The sequence below is a fragment of the Actinia tenebrosa genome, unplaced genomic scaffold (genome assembly GCF_029948245.1).
Source record: "Actinia tenebrosa isolate PJP-AT-01 unplaced genomic scaffold, QUT_ActTen_1.0 PGA_scaffold13__45_contigs__length_12533684, whole genome shotgun sequence".
NCBI lineage: Eukaryota > Metazoa > Cnidaria > Anthozoa > Actiniaria > Actiniidae > Actinia > Actinia tenebrosa.
Genome location: NW_028292573.1, coordinates 2,657,192 through 2,684,838, shown reverse-complemented (window position 1 = coordinate 2,684,838; position 27,647 = coordinate 2,657,192). Strand labels below are relative to the sequence as shown.

Here is a 27,647-nt window from a genome sequence, read left to right as displayed (position 1 = left end):
TACCTTGTTTGTAGAGATCCTTTTCTAACCCGCCAAGCAAGCGAGTCGAAAAGAGATCTCTGGCGGCATACGCAAATTACCATTTTGAGCAGAGCTATCTTATCCTCTTGCTTCCCAGCGGTGCAGAAAAGGACCTCTGCTCACAGAGTAACCCTACATTGTCCTGTATTGAAGTATTGAAGCTTAAAATTACTTACCTTTACATAATGGAGGTATATATCCAGGTGGACAGTGACAGTCAAAGCTGTCGTCAGGTCCGTGGGTACAGGTAGCGTTGTTATAGCAGGGATTTGGAACACAAGGATCAATGATATCTGCAATATAATCGCATGCACTTTTTAATCATAGTTATAAATAGGTATATTATGGCTAGCAATAGATCGGCTACAGTTATAAAAATTGTGCGGCTCCTAGTCTTCGTTCGTTTGTTCTTTCGTTCGTTCGTTCGCCGTTCGTTCTTTCGTTCGTTCTTTCTTTCCTTTGTTTATTTGTTCATTTGTTCATTTGTTCATTTGTTCATTCGTTCATTCGTTCATTCGTTCATTCGTTCGTTCGTTCGTTCGTTCGTTCGTTCGTTCGTTCGTTCGTTCGTTCGTTCGTTCGCGTCAATAAATTTGATATCTACTATTCTTAATATGTTTAATAACAAAAGAAGTTTAAACTTACGACGACAATAGAAGCCATCTCCATAAAAACCATCATTGCATACGCAGCGATTTGAAATGCAAGTTGCATTTTTATGACACTTGATGCAAATGTTGTCTGCAAGAAGAATGAATAAATCATTCAGAGAGCTAAGAGAGTTGCATTAAAACCACGTGCCCCACTAGCAATGAATCTCAAATTAAAAGGTAATTTACATATAAATCATACTTAAATTGAAACGAAACGTCAATGTCATCGCCCTCGAAGGCAACAAAATATAATGTTTAGTGTCTCTGCACTCTGCTCGTGATTCTGCTGTTTTTTCTGGAATTCGCATTGTTCTATACAAAGCATATAACACAGGGAGGTAGGTTGCTTTTGAAGACAAATATAAATCATTGAAATACCTTCACATTTTGGACCAAAGTATCCTGGAGGACACACGCAAACGTAATGCAAGTGTCTTGTATTCCAGTCAGCTGGGAATCCCGAGTACTCGCTGAAACTATCGATACAGGTGCCAGCGTGCAAGCACGGGTTAGTTACACAGGGATTTGGGACTAAAAGTAGACAAAGCATATAAAAAAGAGTTTTTTTAAAAGATACAAATTCAAATAAAAATAGTTTTTATATTAAACTGCCATGGGTCTGGACTAACTAACGTCGTTTTCACATAGAGAAATTAACAAAGGATATAAAAATATGTCTTGAAGATACACCGAATGCAAAAATGGCGTCCAATTTCAATTGCCGTCGTTTACGTTCTAGACTGACTAGTAAGTCCACAACCATGGCAGCTCAAATATACTGCTTTACCTTCGTTGTTTGTTGTCCCATTTCAGACCATGTAATACCATTCTTGGGAGTAGTTGATTGTATAATGTTTTAAATGTTCATAATAAAAGAACAATTCTCAGGGGAATGTCACGTGGTCTGAAATGGGCAATTTGTATACAAGATAAAGTGGTCTATTGAACGCCATGTGTGCATTTGGGATATGCTATGCATCCTAGATGTGTATATTAAATGATGTTCATCCATAATTGTCTTACTTTCACAATGTTCCCCTCTGTAAAGTAAAGGACAATTGCACTTGTAATGCCAGCCGTTGGCAGAACCATAAGCAACACACTTGCCACCATTCAAGCAAGGATGTTGTGAACACACGTGTTCTGAAAGTAAGTAAAGAAGAGTTTTAATAGCGACGAAACACCATTCAGTGAACTGTACTTGGAACACAACCACGTGACTCAAAATCCCTCGAGATATAAATAACCATGAATCAGTCGACATGTTGGTAGATATTAACAATAGGAGCTAATGATGAGTGCTTTGTTATCGTCAACCAACATGACGTAACATTCACCCCAACAATACGCTATTCAAATATCTAACATTCAATTAATTATCATGCTTGCCTGTTGTTCAAAAGTTAAATCTAAAAGAAAGAACACAGAGTTTAAAAGTTTGAAAAGGTTTTAAGAAGTAGTAATACAAAATAGCTTTTCTTCGACAAGTCCCGTGTGAAATGAAAAGTTGATTCTCGTAAGGTTGAAATACAGGAGCAGAAAGTAAAGCCCTCAAATAGACAGCAGAACCAACGAGCAACTCCCTATTCACAATTTTTGATAATCGGATTCTCGTCGACGACATTTGTGTGAAGCGAATGCTCTCGCCGCTACGCCACCTGTATTTGCCTAACATTATTAAACTTGATATTGATTGTCTTACCTCGACAGAATGGAGGTTTGTAGCCATGTGGGCAGATACAAGGATATCTTCCACCGTCCTCAATACATTTGCCACCATTTTTACAAGGGTTTGCGTAACATATCCTTCTCGCTGTAAAGATAATATTCTTCATTCAATATATTAATACTCTCACTTGAAATAGTGAAATTTTGTTATAGTAGAACTGCATGAAGAATCGAATATCATCTAGTTTCTGGTCAATGTTATTTAGACAAAAGCTAATAGAAAGTGCATTGTGCAAAATGTGCAACCCGCAACATAACAGCGTCCCTTGTAGGAGGCATTGCTATTTAGCTGACAAAAGGCACCAAAGATTAACTATTTTAAATGCTTTTTTTATTTCACTGATTATTTTTAATAAAAATGAAGTTTTCTGACTTACTTTCGCAAAGATGTCCCTTGAAGTGAGGTGTACATTGACATTCATGATGTCCTGTGTGAGTTTGAATACACGTGCCCCAGTGCCTACAGGGGTTGGGCACACAAAAATCCGGTGCTTAAAAACAAAATCAAATGAATTATAATAAAATTAGCTAGAAGCTACTACAAGTAAGGACATTTATTTCATTTGGCCCAGTTGGTAAGAGCCTTGTTCGAGTCCCGCCCGGGCCAACACTCAGGGTCCTATAGCTGCATGAGGAGAAGGTGCTGCACCGCTGCAAATGGTTAGACCTTCACGAGGCTCGGATTACCACCTCAGCTAGCGGTCCGTTCCTAATCAATTACAAATGTTAAAATACTACAAGTTTATCATTTGAATAAGTGTCAAGTATTATCCTCTATAAACAAAAATTTTGATATATGTTACCACACTTCCATTACTTACATTCACAGTGTTGACCAGTAAATCCTGACCTACAGATACATATAATGCCATTCAAGGTTTCCACACAAGTGCCATCATTCTTGCATGGATTTAATGCACATTCATCTTTCACTGAACAAAATACAACAAGGATAGAAATAGTGAACAATTTTGATTAGAAAATTGCATTTGCGCAAATGGACAGAAAATTATAATTAGGCAGGCAGGACGGCCCTAGAGCTCAGTAGAATACCACTTCAAATTACATCGCCCGATAATAAAATACTTTTCCAATAGCACCATTTTTGTAACGCACAAATTCATTAACTGCTTCAATTAATCGTTATCGTCTGATCTCCTACATTTTATTAGCTTTTTTAAAAAGTGTCATTTTACTGTACCTTCACAGTTGTACCCACGGTATCCCTTTGGACATCTACAACGGTAGTTATTTGCAATCTCGTCACACACACCTCCATTAAGACAAGGATTGGACGGACAGTACAACTTTTCTAAGAAGAACATTTACATTTGTTCAATGATAAAACAGAAGCAACAAGATAATATTCACATAAAGCCCAATCTTTTATTACTATTTATTATTATTTCATCAAGCAGTTAGAAAGAAATGATATAACACCACGATCCTTCTGCTCTGGACCAATCAGAAAATTACAAAAAAAACAAAAATAGCTAAGAAAATACCCATCCATTCACAAGTCACATTTAAGTGATATACCATCACGATCGTTGTGCATTGATCGCGTTCAGTCTTTTAGTAAACAAGTTCCAGTTTAGTTTATGGCACAAACCAATTGCAACTCAGCGTAAAACCGTTGCCACTTGCATGCCTGTAATTATTTTATAAATGCTTCCTACTTAAAAAAATTACTATTCTTCGTCGGATTGTGCTGTAAATGATCTACATTATAAATACATGTAGTTTTTTATGTACAGAACGTACCGTCGCAGAATCTACCTTGGTAATCTCTTGTACACAAGCAAACCATTCCTCCGTTACTGTGCAGCAGCAATCCCTCGTTCTTACAAGGATTAACTAGTTTTGAGACAAGGGGAAAAAATTATACATTAGTATTAGATGGCGACATGGAATCTTAAAGTTTATTCCATTTCTTAGCCCTACAGACGTTTTCTTTATAGTGAGAACAAAAGGCAGGTTACTCAATTCCACTACTAATTGAGTCAAGTTAAGGTTAGCTAAGGTCCCAAATCATGACACCCATGATCGTAAGTTAACATTGCTTACCGGGATGAAATACGTCTAAATGAGTCTCTTCTACATCAGGTCCTGCTTTGTACGGCACATAATAAGGAGAATCTACATTTTGTACTTTATGATACCTCACTGGAACTGGGACACCTCTGTAATCATGAACAGGATAGACTTTGGGTACCATGTGCACACTTCCTGGTAACCTAACATGGATGGTGGCAGGATAAGGCATGGGAGCTTTCATGGGGGGATGGACGCCAAATGGTCTGGGATCGTGATATACTGGGTAATGTATCTGTTGGCGCTGATCTTCAGAATCCCCTCCCTGACTTTCAGAAAAATTGCTAAACCCCATCAAGTTATCCGAACTTAGAGAGTCATTATCTTCAGAGGAAGTGCCTTCATTTTCTTTTTCATCAGTCGACGAAGTGCGCCTTAACGATCTTCCAGTCAGTGCACCAAAAACTTGTCCGTTAACATCACCTACACTTGCCTGCTGGTAATCAGAGTCTTGAGTGGCAGCCATTAACATCTCTTGTTCTGGAGTTACATCTTTCCCCCTTATGTCTGGGAGATCCTCGTTGACGATCGAGGAAGTATCTTTAATATTTGTTTCTTGTGACGACTGATCAAAATAATTTGGTTCTTCAAATTTTTTGGTGCCACTTGTAGAACCATCTTCAACGTCGTCTTCTTCGTCTGTCGACTCTGAGTGAATCGTATTCGGGGGTCCTTCAAGAGTTTTATCTTTCAAACCATCCACAACCTCGTCACACGAGAGATTCATTACGACCCAAAAACAAAGAAAACACCTTATAATATTCATTGTGAAATCAGTCGCATCTCCTTGAAGTGAATCCCTAAACAAACTACTTCAAGGACCACAAAAACCTGTTAGGCGACTTATTTCGTTAATAATACATAGATTAGACTGACACTCTACAAGTAATGTACTTTTATTCACCTGCAGTACTCTATTGTGACTAGTGACCTATAAAGAAAACATAAAAGAATCCAATCATCTGACCTGTACCGTGTCTCCAACTTTGTGTGTTTTCGTCTTAAACAGGTTGTTCTGTGAGACTGGTAGGTGTCGAATCTGTCCACCAAATTCGTTTATAACGGCGATTGCTAGATAAACAAAGTACTAGGAGAAGTACCATTATCGATACTTGTCCCAATGGGGCTTGAGGTTTCTAAAAAAAAATTAAAAAAGAAGTCATACTGAGAATCGACTGTCACTGATCAGTTTTTCCTCCCTGGAGATATTTAATAGTCAGTCGTCAGTCTATCAATTTATCTGCTCTGTTGTCTCTAAATGCGAAGCAATCAAATATGACTTGTGGCTGAATTGCTATTTTAGTTCGAACTCGTTTCGTTTGAACTTTTCTGATTGGCCAGATGGCAAGGATCTTCATGATATATCCCTTACATGTGATTTCTAATTGGATGGTTATTTATATATTATATATATATAATATATATATATGTAATGTATTCAAAAAATATATTGTATCCTATTCTCGCTCTATCTATTGTATTGGGTGTGATTCGTCATATTTTTATGAAAACATTAGAGTAGTTGTCATAAACCCGTGAAATGCACGTTAGCGTACTATTTAGAACTACTTAACTCTAATAGACCATTCCAGGGTATTTTTTGTTTGTTTGTTTGTTTTTTCTGTAACTTTTGATATGAGCAAGTTAGCAAACTAGAGGATAATTAGTTGGAAAATGGCAAAGATATAACTCCGTAATTTTTTTGCATTTTATACTATACAAACGTCTGTAAAATTTCATGACTTTGTCATAGCTATGTCTTCGCCTGTTTCCCATATATCACTCTCAATGACTTGGTAAATTTACTAATTTTTGAGGTTATTTTTCCAATTTCATCGATTCATTGTTGCTAGCTAGTCAATGTAAAAAGTTGAAAAACCGTGAAAGGGTCCGTTTTGTTTTCCTAATGCGTTTTGTTTATCAGTCTTGCACCGGCCTTGTTTCACGGGTTAATGAAAACCACTCTACATCAACTGCTTGCTCTCGTGGCTCTCCCGTTTTCTTCGGTAAAGAATAGGTATTAACAAATGTTATTAGTTTATGTATTTTTCTAGGATTCTTAATCAATTATCATTGTTGTCTGTATGTTTCTGTTGCTTTTTGGGGTGGGTGAGGAGTGATGGTTGGATATTTCTTTGTCCGCCTCCCTTTATCCCCCCTTTCCCAACTTTCTCCCCTCCCTACTCAATCCTACCAAGATTCCAATTACTGAAGGTACTTTATTTCATTGGGGGAAGGGGTTGTAGCCCTCCCGCTTTTCTCTCAGTAAGAAATTCATGACCCTCCTATTAAGTCAACAAGAAGCTATTTTTCGTCAAGATAAAACGGTTTTACCCTCCACTTGACAAGAGCTTAAATGTTCACCGATGTCCCTCCCCTCTGAAGCCCCTTCCCCCGGCCACGCAATAAAAACGTACCTTCTTCTTCGCCTGCATCTGTCTCTATTTTTCATTATGTTATGAGTTCATTATATTTATATATTATGAGTTCAACTGCTTACGTTTGTCTCAAGCCTGCAAACATGCAGTTTTTCATTGAATACCCCTCATTACACCTTGGTACCAAGAAAAAACAAAATCCTATCTGGATTTTTTTCCTTATTCAAATGTTTTTTCATTCCCTTTTGGAGTGGGAAGATAACGGTTTTGTTAAAGCCAAGAAAGATGATTATATATCATTGAGTAAATAGTGGTATCGGGATGACGGCATAGTAATAACGAAAACGATTCATAACGGTAGTCGAAAGGAAACACCATATTTTGAAACAACACAGGAACGAATTATTAAATATGAATGAAGTACGTGAAAGATAGCAACAGGGTTTTATTCTTGTTCTTAATTATTCACCTGACTTAACTGCCCGCTCGACTAGCTTTCTTGTGTAAAATTTATATCTCTCTCGTCACTTCCAATTCATTCTATCAAAATTCTGCCGTTCAAAAAAATTCAAAGTAATCAACACTAATGGCCTTGATCGACTTCTCAATAATTGGTATTTAGTGAAAGTACAGCTGCAAGTCAGATTAGTCATGTTTTTTTCGTTTAATGTAAATCGGTGTATCAAAAAGCTAATATTATCTACCCTGTTACTTACAAAGCTTGGCTGTGTAAGCGCTTGAAGGTAAATACTTCCGCTCTAAATAAGTTCCTTGATTGTTATGTAAAATCATTCTTCAAAACAACTACTAAGTTGTTTAGTTAGAGCTTACTTACTTATATAGGCTGGTATTTGAGTAGCGGGGTTGTGTGTTGATTGAACTATCCTCGAACTGAGCCGTGTCAACGCAAAAATGGCCAAATCGTTAGTCAAAGGTTTGGTTCTTGTCTTCCTTCTGAATACATTTATGGTGGAGCAGAGTGAAGCTGGTAAAGTCAAAGCTGCTAAAAAAGGTACGGAAGATCCTGCGATATTGTTGTAAACATTCGTTTAAAAATAACATAGCTAGAACGGGCATGAGTGGTGTAAACACGCCTTCCCAAAACAATGGACCTGTCCGTTGAATGCGAGGCTAACATAAAATACAACAAATCCATCGAGAAAAAGTACGATTTCTTTTCTATCTCTATTTTTCTTTTCTATCTCGCATCCACTATAATTGTGAGAAGGGTCCATTAGATAGAGGTTTTTAATGCGGGTATTCCCTCTTGCCACGTGGATTTTTTCCGCATTCCTCGGTTTCCCTGCCTCTGAAGGCAAGAATCTACTTATATCCAAACTCAATTTAATTCGGCTTCGCCCACTTTGAAGATAATCTAGCCGCTAGTTTGGGAGACTGCCCAATCACTCGAGCGTCTTGGAAGTAAAAATATACGACAAATTACACTGATTCCAGCTATACTTATTAAGAAACATTTAACTGTATAAAAACGGGAATTCTCTCCCCTATTTGCCTGGTTGCCAAGCAACAAATGCTAAGTTTAAAAAATATATATTTAGAAAGAAAATAAAAAATAAAAAAAATATGTATGAAAAGAAAGATTAGATGATCTAGCATCTTTCTACGTTTAATTCTGGTCATTCACCCTTGGTAGGGATCGAATTCTTTTTTCTATGCCCATGGTTTTCTGCTGTTTACTGCGGTTTTCGATATTCTGTCAGTCAAGCCGAATATTTAAGGTACCGACAATTACTTTTGATTGACGGCAGCGAAAAATCAAACAGCGTGAAGCTCGCAACTACCGATTTCGTAGAATATAGAAACCCGCGGTAAATGGATGAATAATTTATTCAACATTTTGGTACAATATTTCCTCCTCTAATTTCAGGCTATGAAAGCGTGTTTGGATCCGTTCTGGCTGCTAATGATGCAGTGAGGAAATCCCTCGCATTAGAAGCGAATGCAAAAGATACCGACTCTGAGAAAGCGAGCAATCTCAAAGGTAAATAAAATTCATTGATTTGTGAGTATGTGAAGTTTCATGGAAAATGAACTAGATAGCTATCGAAAATCAAAACAATAAGCCTGAAGCGAGATGACGTTTTACCCCCGACTCTATACCATAATAATTTTTTAAATTCTTTCATATTAAAATTTTTGATTCCTTAGAGAATACAGGAACAATAGTCATAATTAAAGAACAAAAGCAGTGTGAAAAGGATTATGGTCTAGAGACGGGGGTAAAACGTCATCTCGCTTCAGGCTTGTTAGATTGTCGCATTTATTTAGATGACGTAGTTTGCAAGGGGTAGAAGTTGCGGGTTGAACGCCCGAATTAAAATTAAAATTGAAAAAAGAAAAAAAAAATTAAACTTGAAAAAAAGAAAAAAAAAAAGAGAGAAAGAAGAAGAAAAAGAAAAAAAACTTGAAAGACGACCAAAACTCGCCTTGAAAAATTGAAACTCATAGTCACACCTACAGTGATCCAATTGTCACATCTACAATGATTGTGTTATTCCATTGTGAATAAGATTTTGATTGAGTTGCCTTATTCATGTGTCTTCTCATGCGCAACCGTTAAACAAAGACATGATACTCTAGAGAATGGCAAGTGATCTGATTAAAAAAAGTAAAAAGATACAAACGCACGATGAAGTTCTTTTTTCGGGTCCTCCTTTTTTGCATTTTCATGTTATTCTCCAATGCTCTATTCAGTTTACTGCGGTATGAGTTGGGCCGATATCTCGATGTTCGCATTCGATCGTGAACAGTTTACAAGGAGTTTTCAATTCTAATAGACCTGAAGCATACATGAAGACGTTTAACACCATCACTTCCAGAATCCCTTTCGGTTGTTTTTTTTCTTTTTTTTTTTTTTCTTTTTTGCTAATTTTCACTATTGTCTTGGTATTTTGAAAGCATGTTTTACATTTCAATATATGGAGAGATATTTTGAAGAGGATTGTGATATTTTAGGTGTGGAACTTCATTAGATTTAGGGTCTATTGCCCTTGATAGAAACGAATGGACAGCCGGTTAATGATCTGTCCTTGACTGTGTCGTGATATGAGTTAGATCAGCGTTAAGGCTATTTCAGGTTTCTCTTACATTAAGACTTTATGAATACCCACTTTATAGAAAAAAAGTAGTTTCAAACACGGATAATGTGAAGAAATAGAAAACGCGGACGTTTTTCACACAGCACAGCACGGCAAGCAAGTTTTTTATCATTACTTTGTAAAATACAAATTAGAGTAACCGTTATTTCGGATTGAGTAGGACAAAACAGAATGTGCGGTGTGCTAGCTCTCATATAGCACGCGCTCCCATCCAATCGACGGAAGACGAGATTCATACTAATCAACAAAATTCAAAGAGAGCGTGCAGAAAAAATCACTTGAGCGTCATTGATACTCTTATCAATTGTACTTTTTGTTCAATCAGAGGGCTGGTTATATCAGCAAATTCCTTTTGAATCCCTTTTCAGAGCAATCAATGATTTTGTACCAAGGTGACATAGTGTTGGATCCGTACACCTACAAACTGATAAAAGCTTCCAAAATCAACAGAGCAAAACGAAATGCTCACAGATCCAGGAGCAGTCTATGGACGTCGCGCACCATACCCTACTTTATACCGTCTAAAATGGGTAATGTTTGGTAATCTTTCTCCATGTAATACATCTAAGTCTTGACTCGGATTTGGTGGGGGTTGGGTTGGGGCTATCGGCATCAAACACCTATGATTACGATTAATTTCAATCGAAATGTGGTTGCCTATATTCTGTATTGGATTCTGTAGATATTATATAGGGAGGACGAGGATATTAATAAGTTCTGTATTTGCACGAGTAATTTAAATATGAAAAAAAGCAGCAGTTAGGTGGACTCACGAAGCGCCGGCATTGCCAAAAATCACAAGTCGAAAAACACCAGGGGGGGTGGGTTTTTGGAGGTCGGTAACCCGCGGAACAGGGGGTCTTGCGCGATCCGCCGGCAGCGCGAAATGTCCCTAACTGCTGCTCTGTTGGGGTCGCAAATGGAGGGAAAGATATTCTTTAGATATACGATGCATGAGTGTAAGGAGTTTGTTAATGATGTCTGTGTGATTTGTTTGAGACCTAGAGTTGTCATACCCAAGCCAGAACCCTTTTGGTGTTGTGGTAAAAAAATGCAGATAGAAGACGACACGTCAGCACAGTGTTACGAGTGTGGTAAGAATATTCGTAATGCCGTACCAAATGCTACCAGAGAGCAGTATTACGCCAATGGAGGTCGTAAGAAAACGCCATATAAGAGATTAAAATACTTCCGAGATTGGATGAGTCATATCCAAGGTTTACATCCGGTATATTTAGACACGCAGAAAATCATAGACCACTTAGAAGAGCCAACCCCACAAAGTCTACGAAAGACATTGAAAAAATTAAAGCTAGGGAAATATTACAAAGCTATTCCCTATCTTTTGTCTGAAATTACCGGTAGGCGTATTCCTCATGTCCCAGATATGCAAAGGGCCGAGTGGTTATTCTGTCGGCTGGATAAGGATATTCCTTATTACCCCGACGTAATTTACGAAATATTTTACAAAATAGACCCCAACCACCCCCTATTAGAATGGATTCCGAGAAGATGAAATGTGCAGTCGAAATCCCCCTACGTTCTTTTCAAAGCAGATGTCTACTGAGCGAGTTTTCTTTGGAGCTCCTCTTTTGCCTCCTGGTAGATCTTTTTGCGAGATTCCTCGGAAAGATCTTTCACGATGGTTTTTTTATTACCCGACTTTAGCTCCCCGTATTTCTTTTCCTCCGCGAGGATCAAAGAAAACTCCGCGTCGTCTATGCGGCGGTCCTGCAGAGCCTTGGAGACTAAGTCGGCAATGGTGTTAGCCTTTGCTCTTGCCAGGGCTATATGAGTGTCGTGCTTGGATATCTTACCGGACAATTGCTTTATAATGCCTGTCGTAACAGCGGAAACAATGCCGCAGACAGCTCCAACGCTTGCCAAAGGAATGCCAATGACTATTCCAGGCCCGGTAAGCGAAGTAGCAACGCCAGTGCCTGTTAACGCCACGGACATGGAGCCGGAAGTTATCGCGATTTTATGTAGTATGCTTCGGGCTCTGGCGTACTTTTTCCTAACCTCTTCGTAGTGTTTCGCTTGCCCTTCCAAGTAAGCCAGTATTAAGTTCGCTTTATTCAGACGAAAGTTTTCGGCATCCTTAGGAAGTTCAGGATAAAGGGGGGGTGCTGAAGGTATAACATCCATTATATACTAATGTACGACGCTTTTGGAAACGATATGGAGGATCGGCCACATTATACACCACCACCACCCAAACAACCTCCAAAGCCAAAACCAGCGTCAAAGCCTAACTTTCCGAAATATTTGCTGCCGGCAACGGAGGATTATCCATTTTACGATAATAAAGACACGAAGGACTTTACTGGGTTGGTTACCACTTTAGAAATACCCGTAGGTAAAGCGGCATTTAAGATAAAGATTAGAGACATCTTCAGAGAAACCCGCATGAAGCATACATCAGGCAAGGAAGCCAGAGAATGGCTGGCAGGGCCTAACATGCGGTATTGGCCGCAGCAGTTGAACTTTGCTGTTTGGGCTGCGACGAAAGGATGCGGTGTGGCCATGGATATGTTGCATATTCCATTTTTGAGATTCCACGTTGCCTTTACCATCCGCAGAATATTGTTTGAACTAGGAGCGCCTCTACCAAGTGATAATATCTTTAACGCGAAGGATAATAAATACGATAAAGTCGCATGGGAGCGTTTAAAAAACGAGTTTGGGCTTTCAAACCCTGACTTTCGTAATAAAGAAGGTGCCGCACACGGCCTCGGAGAAACTTACACTTATGCAGCATATGTAGGAGCTAGCATAGAAAGGGCTGGTATGGGGTATCCGAGCAAATGGGAATTCTCAGACCTTGGCGGTAAAGCATCAAAGGGTACTTTAATTTACTTCATTGAAAGCAAAGAAACCCATCCGTGGGCGCCATTTGTTGCCGCGAAGGGTATTGGTTTGAAGAATTTAGCAAGGATTAACAGGAGTATTGAAGCCTTCGTCTATTGCGCTCTAGGCGCGCAAGTTAGCACCCGCAGCCCCATCGTGAGCGCTTCCGGGGCGTCAAAAGAAACGCAGTAAGTATTCCATGTTCTCTTCGAAAGCGCTATTATTGAGAATGAGATTTCAAAGTCAGTGCAGAGATATCAACTAGCGGTGCAAGAATCGAAGGTGCGGTTGGACTACGCATTGTCGCCGGGTTGTTGGTTAATGCCGAGCAATTTGGTAATAAACGTTGATTCCGTAGTTGGATACAACAACAAGCTTCAACGTGCTACGAAAGACATGAAGTTTGGAGTGAACGATGTTAACTCAGACACCCTCCGAAATATACCCCATTTCGTTGAGAAGCCTAAAAATACGCATTGAAACGAAGTCACTACCTGTAAGAAAGGTAATGACAAAAAGATACGTACGAAGGAAAAGAAGGGCGCCTGAGGAAGAATATGACCATAACTTACTAAAAGCCGGCTTAGCAGCTGCAAGCATTGGTCTGAGCTATTATATATGGCGATGAACAACCCTTACGTAGCTGGAGTAGATTGTGTCTATACGACTTATACAGGCGAGAAAAAATACACCCAGAGCTCTTGGGTTGATGTCACGGGCATGTCCGTGAATTTGAACTACTCAGGGAAGAAATTAATCCTTTGTAGTATTTGCATTGGTACAAGCAGCCATGCCAACGTGGGCTTTCGTTTCTGCGACGACAACGGCATACTGCAGCCTATGAGAAGTAAGACAAACAACAGGGAGCCAGTTCATTTTTCCACAGAGCCGCCAACGAATAGCACTGAGAATCTTACGACTTGGGCTTTTCATATGGTTGCCGACTGCCACGGAAAGGTAAAGCTGCAAATGCGCGTAGATGACACCGGGAGCGTTTGCATAAATAGCATACACGATCAAAGAAACCAGCCCTATAATCACGCTACCATTAGCACTCTTACGGTGGTGAGCCTTTAGATATATGAACCCACACGCGAAGGAAGATTGGTTTCTACATTTTTTGGGGGAGAAGGACTACTTAGAACAGCATTGGTATGACACCGGGCTGTGGGTGAAGGTTGGGGGCCTGGGGTTGATCATGTGTACCATTAGCATTTCGGCGGGGTATTCGTGCAATGTCGGGTTTAGGATTGTCGATGAGGATAACTACCCATTACTACCCTACAGAAAAAAAGATAATAATAGGAACCCAGCTCATTTCTCGTCGGAGCCCCCACCGTTAAGCACAGAAGACTTAACGCCGGCAACTTTTTACATGATAGCCAATTGCCAATATGCGAAGCTTCAGGTTCTTCCCAACGATGTTACCTACCTTCGGATAAATGCCACCCCGACTGATGTCCCTCCAACGAATGATGTTTGGAATCATAAGCCCATTAGCACCATGAGCGTGCTGCCGCTAGTTCCGCATTATCAAGGCGGTGCGAATACTATCTTTACTTATCCCCAGTCGAGAACGCCTCGGGCGACCGACGACGATAAGCCACCAGTAATACACAAGGATAAGATTAAGCCTTCATCTTCTTCAGGAGTACCACTCCAATAGCTACGACTAAGATCCAAATGTTATTCCCCACAAACTTCAACAGTTCTCCGCCGGCCCTAAGTGCCAAGGAAACAACCGAACCCAGCAGCCCAGGAAGGCCGGCTGCCATCTTTTTTCCCAAGTCCGTCAGCCCATTGCCTAATTTCTTTACGCCCGCGCCCGTAGCCTTAAGCGCGGATAGGATAACTCCTACTACGCTCGAAATAGCAACCGCAAATGCCAGTGGAACGCCATACTTCAAAAGGGCTCTTTTTATCTTTTCCTTGGTGGTAAGCCCCAGCTCCTTTTCCTTACCTTCTATTTGCGTTTGTAATTCCGCCAGTCTTTCCTGAAGGGTTTCTACTTCCTTTTGGGCTGCCTCCCTTTCTTCTTCAGGGCGAGTTTGATCTTCGATTATTACTCGCTGTCGATCTATTTCGTACTCCAAGTCTTCGACGGCCTGTCGAAGTTGCCGTATTTGTTCCTCCGCCACCGCCTTGTCCACCATCAATTGCCTTTCTCTGTCAACAGACTCCATTAATTCTTGTCCTAAGCGCTGTAGTTCCGTGTCGTTTCCCGCCGCTTCATTCAAAGCAGCCCTTAGCTGATTCCTTGCGTCGCTTTTTTCGTCCAATGCCTTAGAAAGTCTATTCCTAAAGTCTACGATTTCGTCGGCATGGCTCTTAGTAGTTAGTTTATTTTGTTTAATGAATTCGTCTTCCAATTCTCTTATACGTTCCTGCAATGCTTGGTTTTCCTCTTGGACGGCTTCGAAGCGACTGACGATACCGCCTTCTTCCTTGGTTACGTAGTCGAGTTGTCGCGTAAGGTCATCAATGGTTATGTTATTTTCCTGTATTTCCTTCTTAAGTGCTTCCTTTTCAGCAGTCTCGTCGCTCCCCAATTGGCTAAGTCTTTCTTGACGCTCCTCTTGCAGTCTTATTGCGGATCTGAGGGCATCTTCGCTACCCGGCAGTGAAAGGCGACTAACAAAGGCCTCCCTGGCAACTTCTGTATCCCTTTGAGTCGAAGTGCTTAGCATCGTCAAGTTGGGCGCTCCCAGCGCATTTGTGACTCCTTTTGGAAGCTGGTTGTTAAGCAGGCTGGAATTCTTCCTTTGATACAGGTTATGCCATTTTTCCCTACCCGATTCTCTAACTTGAACCTGCCCTTTGTCTCCTATTTGGAAGTCTAAGAGAGCCAGGTTTATGTTTGGGTATCGCTCCCTTAGGTCCTCGATGAGGTCCGCCATTAAGTCCGACCGCACGCCAAGGGATTCCATTTGTAAGTATTCTGGAATGGGCGTGTGGGGGTTCTTAGACTTGAATTTATCTCTCAAAGAACGCATAGCATCGCTGGCCCTGACGCCATACTTGTTCAGCAATTTCTCAAAAAGGCCTCGGGGGTCTACATTGTCATCAGGAAGCAGGGTTTCATATTCTTCGTCATTAATATCAACTTGGTCTTCTTCGGTAAGGGGATCAAAATCCGTTCCTTCTACTTCCATTATATATGATAAGCTCAAAGTTAAATCCCAACGTATTACCTAAGCAGGTTGGCGGGCTGAAAGCAGAACGCACCTTTCACCGGGTCACATTCACGCCCAGCAGCGCAAAGCCTGGAGAAACGCTGTATGTGGGCGTTCCCCGCCTAACGGATAACCTAGTATTGGTTCCTGGCACCCTGGCGTTAAGGTTTGACCTAGCAATACAACCAAGCACCAAGGACAAGCGCTATACCGTCAATAATGTGGGTAGGAACCTCGTCTCTAAGATGAGAATCAAGTTTGCCGGGGAATCCCTCTTAGACTTAAATAGGTACGACCTGTACACCACGTATAAGGATCTGTGGCTAACAGCCTTTGACCGTGCACAAAGAATAGAGCAGGGAATTGGAAGCGTTATCCTACGTCAGCTTCGCAGCGATACCAACCCAGCGCCTACGGACTCCAGCGGAGCAACCGCAGTAGCAGACGCAACAAGGGTAGTAACTGCGTACGGTAGCAAGTACGTTATCCCTTTGGATTTCGAAGTAATTACGAGTCATGGTGTGTACTACCCCAGGCAGTTATCCGAGTTACAGTTTGAAGTAACCTTGGCGGACACTACGAACGTCATTGGAGGCATGGACAGCGCAATTAGCGGGACTGTTGATCCTTATTCTATCACTAATCTAGAATTACAGTACGAAACCGTGTACAGCGAAGAGCTGGCACGTAGCGCTGGCATGGAATACAGCTCCGGAAAGGCATTCCTTTACGACCACGTAGTGATGTATAAGACGTTCAGTTTCTTGGATAAGACGGATGAGGTTATCAACCAAAGCATTAACCTCCCCCGAAGAAGTCTCACGGGGTTGATGTTGGTGTTTGCCAAACCCTATGAGGCCGGTAAGCGCGACTCCGAGGCCTTTCATAACCCCAACATTACCAACGTCGGCGTGAATATCAACGGGGTTCCAAACAAGGTCTACTCGCAGGGGATAAAGCCCGCAGACGTGTACAGGGAGGCGATGCGCAAGTTTGGCGACCAAATTAACCCTGAGGAATTCTTTAAGGATAAGTACGCGCTGTGGATTGATATGCGCACCATCAACGACGAAGACCTACATGGCCAGGGTTTACGTCTAGTAAATACGCAGGATGGCATAACATTGGAGATCAAGCGCACCAAGAATGCCTCCGCGGGCGACGCTGACAAGATAAACTGCTACGTCTTCGTCGTGTCTGACGCGTAACTGAGCGTGGAAATGAACCAACTTAAAAGTGTTGCATATTAAGGTTAAAATATTCCTTAGATATACAATGCTGCAAATATTTGAAAACAACGGTACGAAACTGCAATGCATAGTGCAAGGCGACAAACTGTACTTTAAAGCGAAGTCCGTGGCGTTGGCGTTGGGTTACGTAAATTCCAGAAAAGCGGCGTCTGATCACGTATCAGAGGAAAATAAGGTACTTCTCAGGTCTTTAAAGGGTGTAACTCAGCGTGACACCCTTAACGCACAGCCCAATGCCGTGTATTTGACGGAGGAAGGTCTTTACGAATTGATATTCGGATCTGAAAAGGCTGAGGCTAAAAAGTTCAGGAAATGGGTGTTAGGTGACGTCCTTCCCACGCTAAGGAAAACCGGTAAGTATGAGATAGAAAGGCGCTTTGACGGCCCCAACAAGTTGGTATTCAAAATAGAAAATGAGTTCGACTTACATAAGAAAGTCGTTGATTACATCCGCAAGTTTTACCCCCAAATGCTCATAGCACCCGGTCTAGGTGAACTGCAGGATTCAGACGGCAAACGTATAAAGTGCTGGCAGAAAGGATATCAACGCGGTCAACCCGACTTAATGATCTTGAATGCGCACACACATTACTGTGGATTCTGCATAGAGCTAAAGACCCCAAAAGGCAACGGCAGGTTATCTGAGGATCAGCAACTGCTCTTACAGAGGTATGAAGAAAACGGCTATAAGGTGCTCGTAAGCAGCGACTACGATGTCATTTGCAGGGAGATCACTGCGTATGCTGAACACCTACGAATTCCCTGCAGGTGGTGTTGTAAGGTCTTTAAAACCTCGGAGACTTTGGCAACACACTTAAAGATATTTCATAGAATATATGGACAAGGATAAATTTAACGAGTTAAAGTTCATACAAACGCACTGGAGGGATTTGGTGGTGGGGGAGATTTACGAGATAAAGAATTATGTGGTCTTTGAAGACTTGGACCGCCTGCGTTTGGTCTTAAAGAATAAAAAAAGAACATACACCCTTTGGGCGCCCGATAGGATAAGGTACGCCATCGAAGGGCAGGACGTTACCCATGTCATGAGTCATGGTAAAAAGGATGGCAGGTGGGTATTTGACGTAGTCAAGTATGAGCCCGAGAGTCCTCTGCATTCGTAATGTCTGCTAAAGTCCGCTGCTCCGCAGAGCACCAATGCCCCACAAAGGATCCTTCCAGGAATACCTTGCCGCAATGAAGGCAGGTGTATTTTTTACGCGGTTTTGGGGGCGTAATGCAATCAGCTGGTAGTTCGCACGTAATACAGTCCATATATTGAAAGGGTGATTAGGAATCCTCCCAGAAATGCCACAAAGTAGGCTAGCATATACCTTTAAAGGGGTTCTTATTTTTATTTATTATTATTCATTATCCTTAATAATAATAAATGAGAATAAGAATGGGGTTTGAGACTCTTTGCGCAAACCCCATTCTAAAAGGGTCTCAGAATGTTGAGTATAAGGTTGTTATATTGTTAAGGACGTTTATTTGTCGAGGCAGTTGAAGATATGTTCCTCTTCTCTGATGCAACCACAACGATCGCACTCTTGCCTCCAATACTCCCTTTTAGTCCACGGAACGCCTTCTGCGCGTTCGAAAGAGGGGTAAGTACGGACTATCTTCTTATGGTAATCTATGCGATTCCTTAAGTAATCCTCTTTATGCGGGCAGCGACTCATCATATCCGCACATTGGTGGCAATCCACGCCTTCTAAGTCGTAGCTCCCAAAGAGAAACCGATAGTTGACTTCATGTGTTTTCCGATGCGTCTGTAAACGTTGACGACTGCTTAGTATCTTATTACAGAAACTACACTGTCTGCTTTGTTCACAGACGCCCCTTTTCAGGTGCTCGGAGGTGTTAGGTAATTCCTTATTACAGCCCTTGCAAAGCCCACAAATGCGTTTGTCTTGATGTTGTCGCATCTTTTGAACGGTGCTGAATTCTTTACCACAATCCTTACAAACTTTACTAATTGGTTTCTTTGTGCAAACGCCACGACGAACGTGGTATTGTAGTCTTTGTTTGGTGCTGAACACCTTTTTACACATTGAACAGTTCATTTATACTTAAGTGTATCTTAACCACAATATAACGTATTTTTAACTTTATTGTTAACATTCTTAGGTGTCTTTTAAAACAGGTCTACGGGAGCATACAGCGGCGTTTAAAAGACACTTCATAATGTTAAGTATAAGGTTGTTAAATTGTTAAGGATGTCTGCATGCTGCGTTTAAAAGACACTTCATAATGTTAAGTATAAGGTTGTTAAATTGTTAAGGATGTATGAGTCATTTAAAAGATGTCTTAGAATGTTAAAGATAAGGTTGTTAAATTGTTAAGGATGCTGTTTAAAAGAAAAAAAGATGTCTTAGAATGTTAAAGATAAGGTTGTTAAATTGTTAAGGATGCTGTTTAAAAGAAAAAAAGATGTCTTAGAATGTTAAAGATAAGGTTGTTAAATTGTTAAGGATGCTGTTTAAAAGAAAAAAAGATACCTTAGAATGTTGAGTATAAGGTTGTTATATTGTTAAGACTACTATTTTAAGAGATGTCTCAGAATAAGGTTTGTGTAAATCCCATTCTTAATGAAAACAGCACATCTTTAACAATATAACAACCTTATCTTTAACATTCTGAGGTGTCTTTTAAAAGTAGCATGCATACATCTTTAACAATTTAACAACCTTATCTTTAACATTCTAAGGTGTCTTTTAAACGACACATGCAGACATCCTTAACAATTTGGAAACCATACGCTTAACATTCTTAGGTGTCTTTTAGAAGTAACATGCAAGACATCCTTAACAACCTTATCTTTAACATTCTGAGGTGTCTTTTAAACAGCACACGCACACAACTTTAACAATTTAACAACCTTATCTTTAACATTCTGAGGTGTCTTTTAAAGCAGCACACACACAACTTTAACAATTTAACAACCTTATACTCAACATTCTGAAGTGTCTTTTAAACAGCACACGCACACAACTTTAACAATTTAACAACCTTATCTTTAACATTCTGAGGTGTCTTTTAAAGCAGCATACACACAACTTTAACAATTTAACAACCTTATACTCAACATTCTGAAGTGTCTTTTAAACAGCACACGCACACATCTTTAACAATTTAACAACCTTATCTTTAACATTCTAAGGTGTCTTTTAAACAGCTCACGCACACATCCTTAACAATTTAACGACCTTATACTTAACATTCTTAGGTGTCTTTCAAACAGCTCTACAGCGGATATCGCATAAAGTCCTGCACGCTTTCTTTTACCCAACCGACCATCGTCAAAAGCGCGCCAAACCTTTCCGCGCGCTTCAGGCTGCACATTTCATCGTACAATTCCTGCACGCGCTCTTTTAACCGGTCTATCTCCTCCCTTTGCATTTCTATGGTGTCTCTTTTATCTTTTGCGTCGGCGGCAATCCTTCTTACTGCTTCCACTGGGTCCATCGTATATATAATGGATCCGAACCATATTCCCTGCAATGCTCTGATAGTAGGACCCACCGGCTGCGGAAAGACCCAGTTCGTGGTAGAGCAGCTATTAGGACCCTTTAGATACCGTTTCGACTATATTGTGCTATTATGCCCCACCTACGTGAATAACCGCACCTGGGAAGGCATAGGAGTGAACGATGACGACTTCTTTGTGGATATCTTAGACCCTAATGAGTTATCCAGCCATTTGAAGTTCTGGCACAAGCAATTCCCTAAAGATACGCAGACTTTACTCATATTGGACGACATCGCCTGCGGGGACGACGTAAAAAGACGCACCTCCGAGCTCGTTAAACTCGCCTTTAGCGGCAGACACGACAATATCAGCGTTTGGTTGCTCTCGCAGCAGCTTACCAGCGTCTCTAAGCCTTTTAGGGAAAACATAGGTTCACTTGTCGTATTTTATACTCCGAGTTGGAGTGACCTGGAAACCATTCTCTCTGACTACGGCGGTGAGATATCCAAGGAACAGTTACATGAATACATGCGGCACCTAAAAACGCACCAACATTCCAAGATGATCTTCTCTTTGAGGTTTCCGTATTCCATTAACATATATGGACATTGAGCAGCTCTTAGATGAAGTCCCCACACAGTTAGACGAAAGTAACCTTAAGGAACAACTTAACATCCTTGTGTCTTCGGGAAAGTGCAAAGAAATGATAGGCAAGGAACTTACCCATGAGCAGGTTAATAAGTTGTCAGAAGAGGAAGTCAAAAAGTTCCATAAAAGGTACGAGGCCGCCCTTGCAAGTAAGACCACGGACGCCGTAGCAGACTCCGCTATCCGACTTGCGACTAAATTGCTTGGACTTGCACTGCCCATAGACGACGTGGAGCAACTACGGAAGGACATAAGCGAGGACTATGTCATATCCCAAGAACTTAAGATAACCTGCGGGTGGTTGTCTTTGAAGTGCGGTAAGTTAATGGCAGTCGCCTCTGTGGCTTTGCACGTAGCTCAGCATGTCGACTTGAAGGAACTTGCGGGCACCTTTGGTGCCTCTTGGAAGGACTTCAAGAAGGACAGAGAAGTCGAAAAGGTCTTCCAGGCGGCACTTGCTGAGGTACCTGATCAAGTCGCCTCAAGTACTTAGTCAAGTCGTCCTTAAGTACTTACTTAAGTCATTCTCAAGTACTTAGTCAAGTCACCTCAAGTACTTAGTCAAGTCGTCCTTAAGTCATTCTCAAGTACTTAGTCAAGTCACCTCAAGTACTTACTTAAGTCGTTGTCAAGTACTTAGTCAAGTACTTACTCAAGTCGTCGTTAAGTCATTGCCAAGTCATTGTCAAGTCGTCATCAAGTTACTTGTCAAGTCCTTCAAGTCCTTAGATATAAGATGAGTGGCACCGAAGAACAACCACCCGTAGAAGATACCAAGATTACCAAGGCTAAATCTCCAGGCAGAGTTGCCGCGGGGAAGAAGCTCGCAGAGATGAACAGGAAGAACAAAGCAAAGAAAGAGGAAAAGATGGAGGAAAAAGAAGAGGAATCCTTTTGGAATCCCGGCTACGTCATTGGCGCGTTAGGAGTTGCTATAGCAGCAGGCAGCCTCTACTTACAATGGCGGGCTACGAAGCCAAAAGTAAAGTGGGAGGCCGCAACATATCACGCGCCCGTGCAGGTTAGAAAAAGTAAGATCCCTGAAATGGAATAACCTTCTCGCTTTGTAATATAATGTCGACCGCGTTGTTGAAAACTGTTGAAGAAGCAGCTATCATTACTTCCATCGTTGCGGGTATTGGTTGGGTAGGTAAGAAAGTGCTCAAAGAAGACTTTACTGAAGACCCAAGCAAGAGCTTCGCTAATTTTGCTAAGATGACCGCTGCCGTAGGCGGGGCTATCATGGCAAAGAATTACCTACAGAAGGAAAAGTACCTACCTAACATATAATGGTTAGCGTGGTCGCAGGTGGAGTTATTGCAGCTTTAGCATTCACTGGAGCTAATTATGGTGGTCAGTATTTGGATAGATTAGTCAGAGGCGACAAAAGCGGAGATTTAACCGCTGAGAGGAAGAGACACGACTTAGCGCTGGAGAAATATCAGCGGGACGTGGCAGCTTGGAATAAGAAGAGACAAGCCTACAGGGATTGGTTGGACAAGAACTACCAAGACAAAATGCAGGCGGATAAGAACTTCGAAAATACAGACTACGCCTTCAAACTTTATGCGCAAGCGCATCCCACAGTGGCGTTAAAGAAGCCTGACTTTAAGAATTACTACCAGCCTTCTAAGAAACAAAAAGACAATGAATTGGTCTTTGTAGGAGTCGCAGGGCTGGCGGGAGGCGTAGCTTTGGCGTATCTAATATAATGATCGTCTTTTTGGAAAGCGACAAGAATGACTTTACCACTTACTTGAATCCCCCCATTAAAGCCCATAAGGTTCGGCTCATAAGTTGCTCTTTGTACAATTCTTGGTATAACCTGATTAGGGGCATAGTCACTGAGCATAAAGGAGGATCTAACTATCAAGCCGTATTGCTGCCCGATGGACATTACACACCAATCACACTGGCCAAGGAATTAGCAAAACACGGTTATACTCTCACCACAGGATTGCCGCACGAAATGACCCTCAAACATAATATGTCAAATTATTCAATGACTTTTGGAAAGTCTGACCCATTGGGATCTTTATTATGTGCCTCAGGCAAGACGATTACCAACACAGCCATACCTGTGAAATGGAAAGTCGCATCCTCTTACGAAGTCTATTGCGATTTAGTCCATAGTTACAACAATGGAGAAAAGTCTTCTCTTATGTCCAAATTCCTACCTAAGGGTAATCCATTTGACCTGGTAGAATACACTCCCATTTCTTTGAGCTATGACTTGTCTAATTTGGTAGAAAGCATAAACATCACCATTAAGGTGGACGGAAAGACGGTGGATTTTAACGGACGCAAGATCAATCTTGCTTTGGAATTCATATAATGGGCCGCGTAGAGGACAAACTCAAGAGGATTTACTATGGGCCTGAAGGCTATTGGAAAGGAGCGTCGGCCATCAAGAAACTCGCGACCGCGGCCAGGGTATCAGAAGAAACGGCTAAGAACTGGCTAAGGAAACAAACCCTCTGGCAGGTTTATCTTCCCGTGCCGAAGTACATTCCCAGGCCCAGCTTTACCGTAAATACCCCCAATGAAGTTCATCAGGCAGATTTGCTTTTCTTACCGCACGACAAGGTGAGAAGAAAGACCTATAGATACGCTTTGACCGTAGTCGATATCGCAAGCAGATATAAGGACGCCGAACCCATAACCAGCAAGGATTCTGGGGAAGTCGCAGAAGCCCTAGGTAGGATTTATAAGCGCGTTTTGAAATGGCCTAAGCTGCTGCAAGTGGATGCGGGGACGGAGTTCATGGGCGTGGTTACTAAGACCCTGAAAGACCACGACACTAAAATTAGGAGAGCCGAAGCTGAGTACCACAGGGGTCAGAGCATCGTCGAAAGATTCAATAAGACCTTGGCCGAGCGTCTCTTTGGATACCAGTATTGGAAAGAGCTGGAAGATCCCTCCAAACGCAACAGGGAATGGACTCAGAGGCTCCCCCAGGTCGTCGCGGCTTTGAACAACGAGGCGGCCAGGGCTACGGGGATAAAACCCAAGGATGCCATAAAAAAGAAACACGTGGAACACAAGTCCTACGTCAGAAGTTCAAGGGCGGTCGGACTGAAGGAAAAAAAGCTACCCCGCGACATAGTGGTCAGATACCTCTATCAGCCGGGGGAACTCGAAGGCGGCAGTAAGAGAGCCACGGATCCTAACTGGTCTTTGGAAACGTATGAGATTTCGAAGTCCGTCACCAAGGAAGGGCAACCCGTGTTGTATTACCTAAATGGCCCAAGTCGTGGATTTGTCAAGGAAGAGCTGCTCATAGTCCCCAAAGACTCAGAGTAGTGCAGCTCCATGCGCCCGATTACACTCTAGGCATGTCAGTCTTACGTTGCCTCTGCAATGCCCGCGTTTATTATTTATGCGATCCACGGAGAACTGCTGATCGTCATTTGGGTCAAACCTCCATAGTAGAGGTATGTTGCATTTGGCACACCGTGCCCCTTTCTTATAGACGTCGTCCACGCATAGGTCGAACGTCATATTTTTTTCTTCGTCCTGCCGCTTGTAGCGAAGGAGTTTCTTAGCAATGTTCTCCTTTGCTATATCTTCTGGGGTGCGGTCGTAACGCAATTGCGGACCCCAGGCTCTCTTTAACTGTTTGGCATACTCCACACGGCTTACGGCAGTGTAGATAAGGTTGCTCCAACACAGCCGCTGGTCTATGATCCATAAGGTTTCTTTTATGGTAAGCCCTTGCGCGCTGTGGACTGTCATGCAATAGCCCAAACGCCAATCTGGATGGGAGGTTATTTTTTCAACCTTTCCCATAGGCACCCAGACTTTATCATGAGTTACCGCGTTTCGCAGTTGGACGTCGGTGCCCGGCACCCACACATCACGCTTCTGCATGCGGGTATCGCGAGGCTTGTAGCAAACGGGCACCAAATGGCCAGGGAATCTTTCGCGGTGTACGCTTAACAAATCTTTCTGTATTCGCGATTGTGCTGCGCGCTTGCTGCTCAACACCAAATCCTCTGGATGCCACGCGCAAAGGAAGTCCTCGTAAGACTTCGCTCGGATGCGTTTACGCAGCGTCTTGTTTTGCTCGGCATCACTGAGGCCCCGAAGTTCCGCCTTTAAGTTTCTTACTTGATCCTTGCTGCGGTAGTCGGCGTTGATTTCCTCTGCATGGTCTACCATTCCTTTTAACCATTTATGGGGCATTTCTCCGCAAATGGGAGGAGGTTGGCATGGATCTCCGGCAAATATAACTTGACACTTTCCGCGGAGGAAGTCTACAAATTCCTGCAGGATTTCTAATGGCACGGTGCAAATCTCATCCCATAATATCACCGGGGGTATGTCGCGTATTGCTTCCGGCACCCACTTTTGACCGTTCCAGCGAAAGAAGCTGTGGTACGTTTGCGCGTCGTAACCCATCTCCGTCAATTCTCTTTCAAGGCGGTGTGTCGGCGTTAACACCTTCACGCGAGGAAATAATTCCAAAACCCTGGTGGTCTTACCGCTGCCTCCCGGCCCGTACAGGTACGAAAAGCGTTGGTAAGAAATGGGGTCGTCGACGGATGGCAATGGCTCCACGGTGGGGACGGTGGCACCTTTTACGTGTTCCCCGTGGTATTCCACACGTTCTCTCCAGGCTTTTATCTCTTCATCTTTTATACGCCATTGACCACTTTCCGCGAGTTCGTCCTCCGTGTAAAACTCCTGCATTTTTTCTAACACTTCAGGCTTCACATACAAAGAATCCGTGGCCACGCGTGGAACGTCCTCTTTGTCAAACCGCAACAGCATTGACAATAGATTAATATGCGCATATGCGAGCATGCTGGCGCGTAAATGGTAATATTGCGGGCGATGATCTTGGTAATAACACAACGCATTCCATTGCCGTTCCCCTTGGCCTTCTATGAAATAATTCCACTTCTCTACGGACACCATAGTTCCTTGCTCATGTGCACGTTTTACGAGGAAGCTCAACTCTCCGTCATCGGTTATCAAACGCCGCTGCATGTGCTTTTCTCCTTCTTTTGCGCCTTGGGTGAACTTTCCTATGACGATTCTGGCGGTGGGGTTATGCTCCGGAAGCCATTGCGTAAATGCAGAGTGACAAAGTATGGCTTCATGCGCTGCGTACGTGAGAAGCTCGCGCTCTTCGAGAAACTTCAGCAGGGGTATGGGAATCCATTCTTTCTCCTGCAGATGTTTCCCATACCACGGGTAAATTATTGGATGTAAGCCCTTTGCTAACTTCCACGTGGTCAACCGCACGAACCCCGTAGCTGGGGCGTCGTATTTACCTGGCAAAGACACACGAAAGAATTGTGAGTCTGGATGCCCGTAGCGGTCGTAATACTCCTTACAATCCCCAAGGCCTTTAAAACTGGCGGGGTAACAATGTTTCATGTCTAAGGAGACGTATTCGTTCTCGTCATACTCCATGTTCCACAGACCTCCATGGCCGTGCTCTACACAAGCTTTGGCTATGTCGGCGAATTCCTTAGGCGTGGACTTCCATCCGTTCCTTTTCTTTGCGGCTAGAAAGTCCAAACTACGAGAGCTAAGGACCTCGTCTGAAAAGTCTTCCCCTAAGGTTTCACAAGCACTTTGAATGCGTTGGTGTTCTACTAGAGGCCTGTAAAGAGTACCATCCTGCGTCATAAACTGACTTCCTTCCGCGTCCATCAACCAAACGGAATTCTCGTGGACCAATTCTGCCAACGGCGATGCTTTATAAACCTTAGTTTCCTTCTTTTTGGGGAACCTAAGTTCTCGCCAAGCGTGTCCATTGTGTTGGTAGATGATTATGGGGGCACCTCTACCTCCATATTTTTTCGTCCCTTCGTAAATGAGACCGTCAGTAATGTCCTTCACGTGTATGCGACGTTCTAAGACCGTCTCTAACTTCTTTATGTTCTCAATAGAGCCTCCAGTCTTATAAGTGTCATTTTCCCATTTCCTGATGGCTTCTCTTCTTTTTGGCGTAAGCTTGCCGCCACGAGAGGAATCTTCGAAGAACTCTCTTACCAACTTCCCGACACAATTACCTGGATGTCGCATTGGTCGCAACTTTCTGACATCCGGCTCCTTAATCTCGTACGCGCCGTAAATGACAACGGTAACCGGGTAAGCGACCTCATAGAAGAGCATGTCAATTCCCTCCAATGCCCCTGGTCTCGTATGCTTATTCAAGACGAACAAACTCTGCTTACCAGACGCCCTGATGGGATTACGGCCCTTTTCTATCACCCACTCGCCGTCCAAATACTTCACGAACGTCAA

General features: G+C 42.3%; 2 protein-coding genes across 3 annotated transcripts in view; one reads left to right on the top strand and one right to left on the bottom strand.

The window, feature by feature from the left end:
* Window positions 1-5,338, bottom strand: part of LOC116300819 (uncharacterized) — a 12,777-nt gene extending 7,439 nt beyond the window's left edge. For both annotated transcript variants that reach the window (XM_089028913.1, XM_089028915.1), the window contains exons 1-10: window positions 4,470-5,338; window positions 4,167-4,259; window positions 3,604-3,714; window positions 3,224-3,334; window positions 2,780-2,893; window positions 2,377-2,487; window positions 1,698-1,817; window positions 1,053-1,205; window positions 667-762; window positions 198-314 (exon numbers count right to left, since the gene is read on the bottom strand). In XM_089028913.1, the coding sequence (XP_088885039.1) occupies window positions 198-314; window positions 667-762; window positions 1,053-1,205; window positions 1,698-1,817; window positions 2,377-2,487; window positions 2,780-2,893; window positions 3,224-3,334; window positions 3,604-3,714; window positions 4,167-4,259; window positions 4,470-5,262 (1,819 nt within the window). In that variant the 5' untranslated portion in view covers window positions 5,263-5,338. The remainder of the gene's footprint in view (window positions 1-197; window positions 315-666; window positions 763-1,052; window positions 1,206-1,697; window positions 1,818-2,376; window positions 2,488-2,779; window positions 2,894-3,223; window positions 3,335-3,603; window positions 3,715-4,166; window positions 4,260-4,469) is intronic.
* A 2,394-nt stretch (window positions 5,339-7,732) lies between these two features.
* Window positions 7,733-27,647, top strand: part of LOC116300825 (uncharacterized) — a 34,917-nt gene continuing 15,002 nt past the window's right edge. Inside the window, exons 1-3 of the mRNA XM_089028917.1 lie at window positions 7,733-7,886; window positions 8,763-8,876; window positions 10,362-10,523. Coding sequence (XP_088885043.1) covers window positions 7,787-7,886; window positions 8,763-8,876; window positions 10,362-10,523 — 376 coding nt within the window. The 5' untranslated portion in view covers window positions 7,733-7,786. The remainder of the gene's footprint in view (window positions 7,887-8,762; window positions 8,877-10,361; window positions 10,524-27,647) is intronic.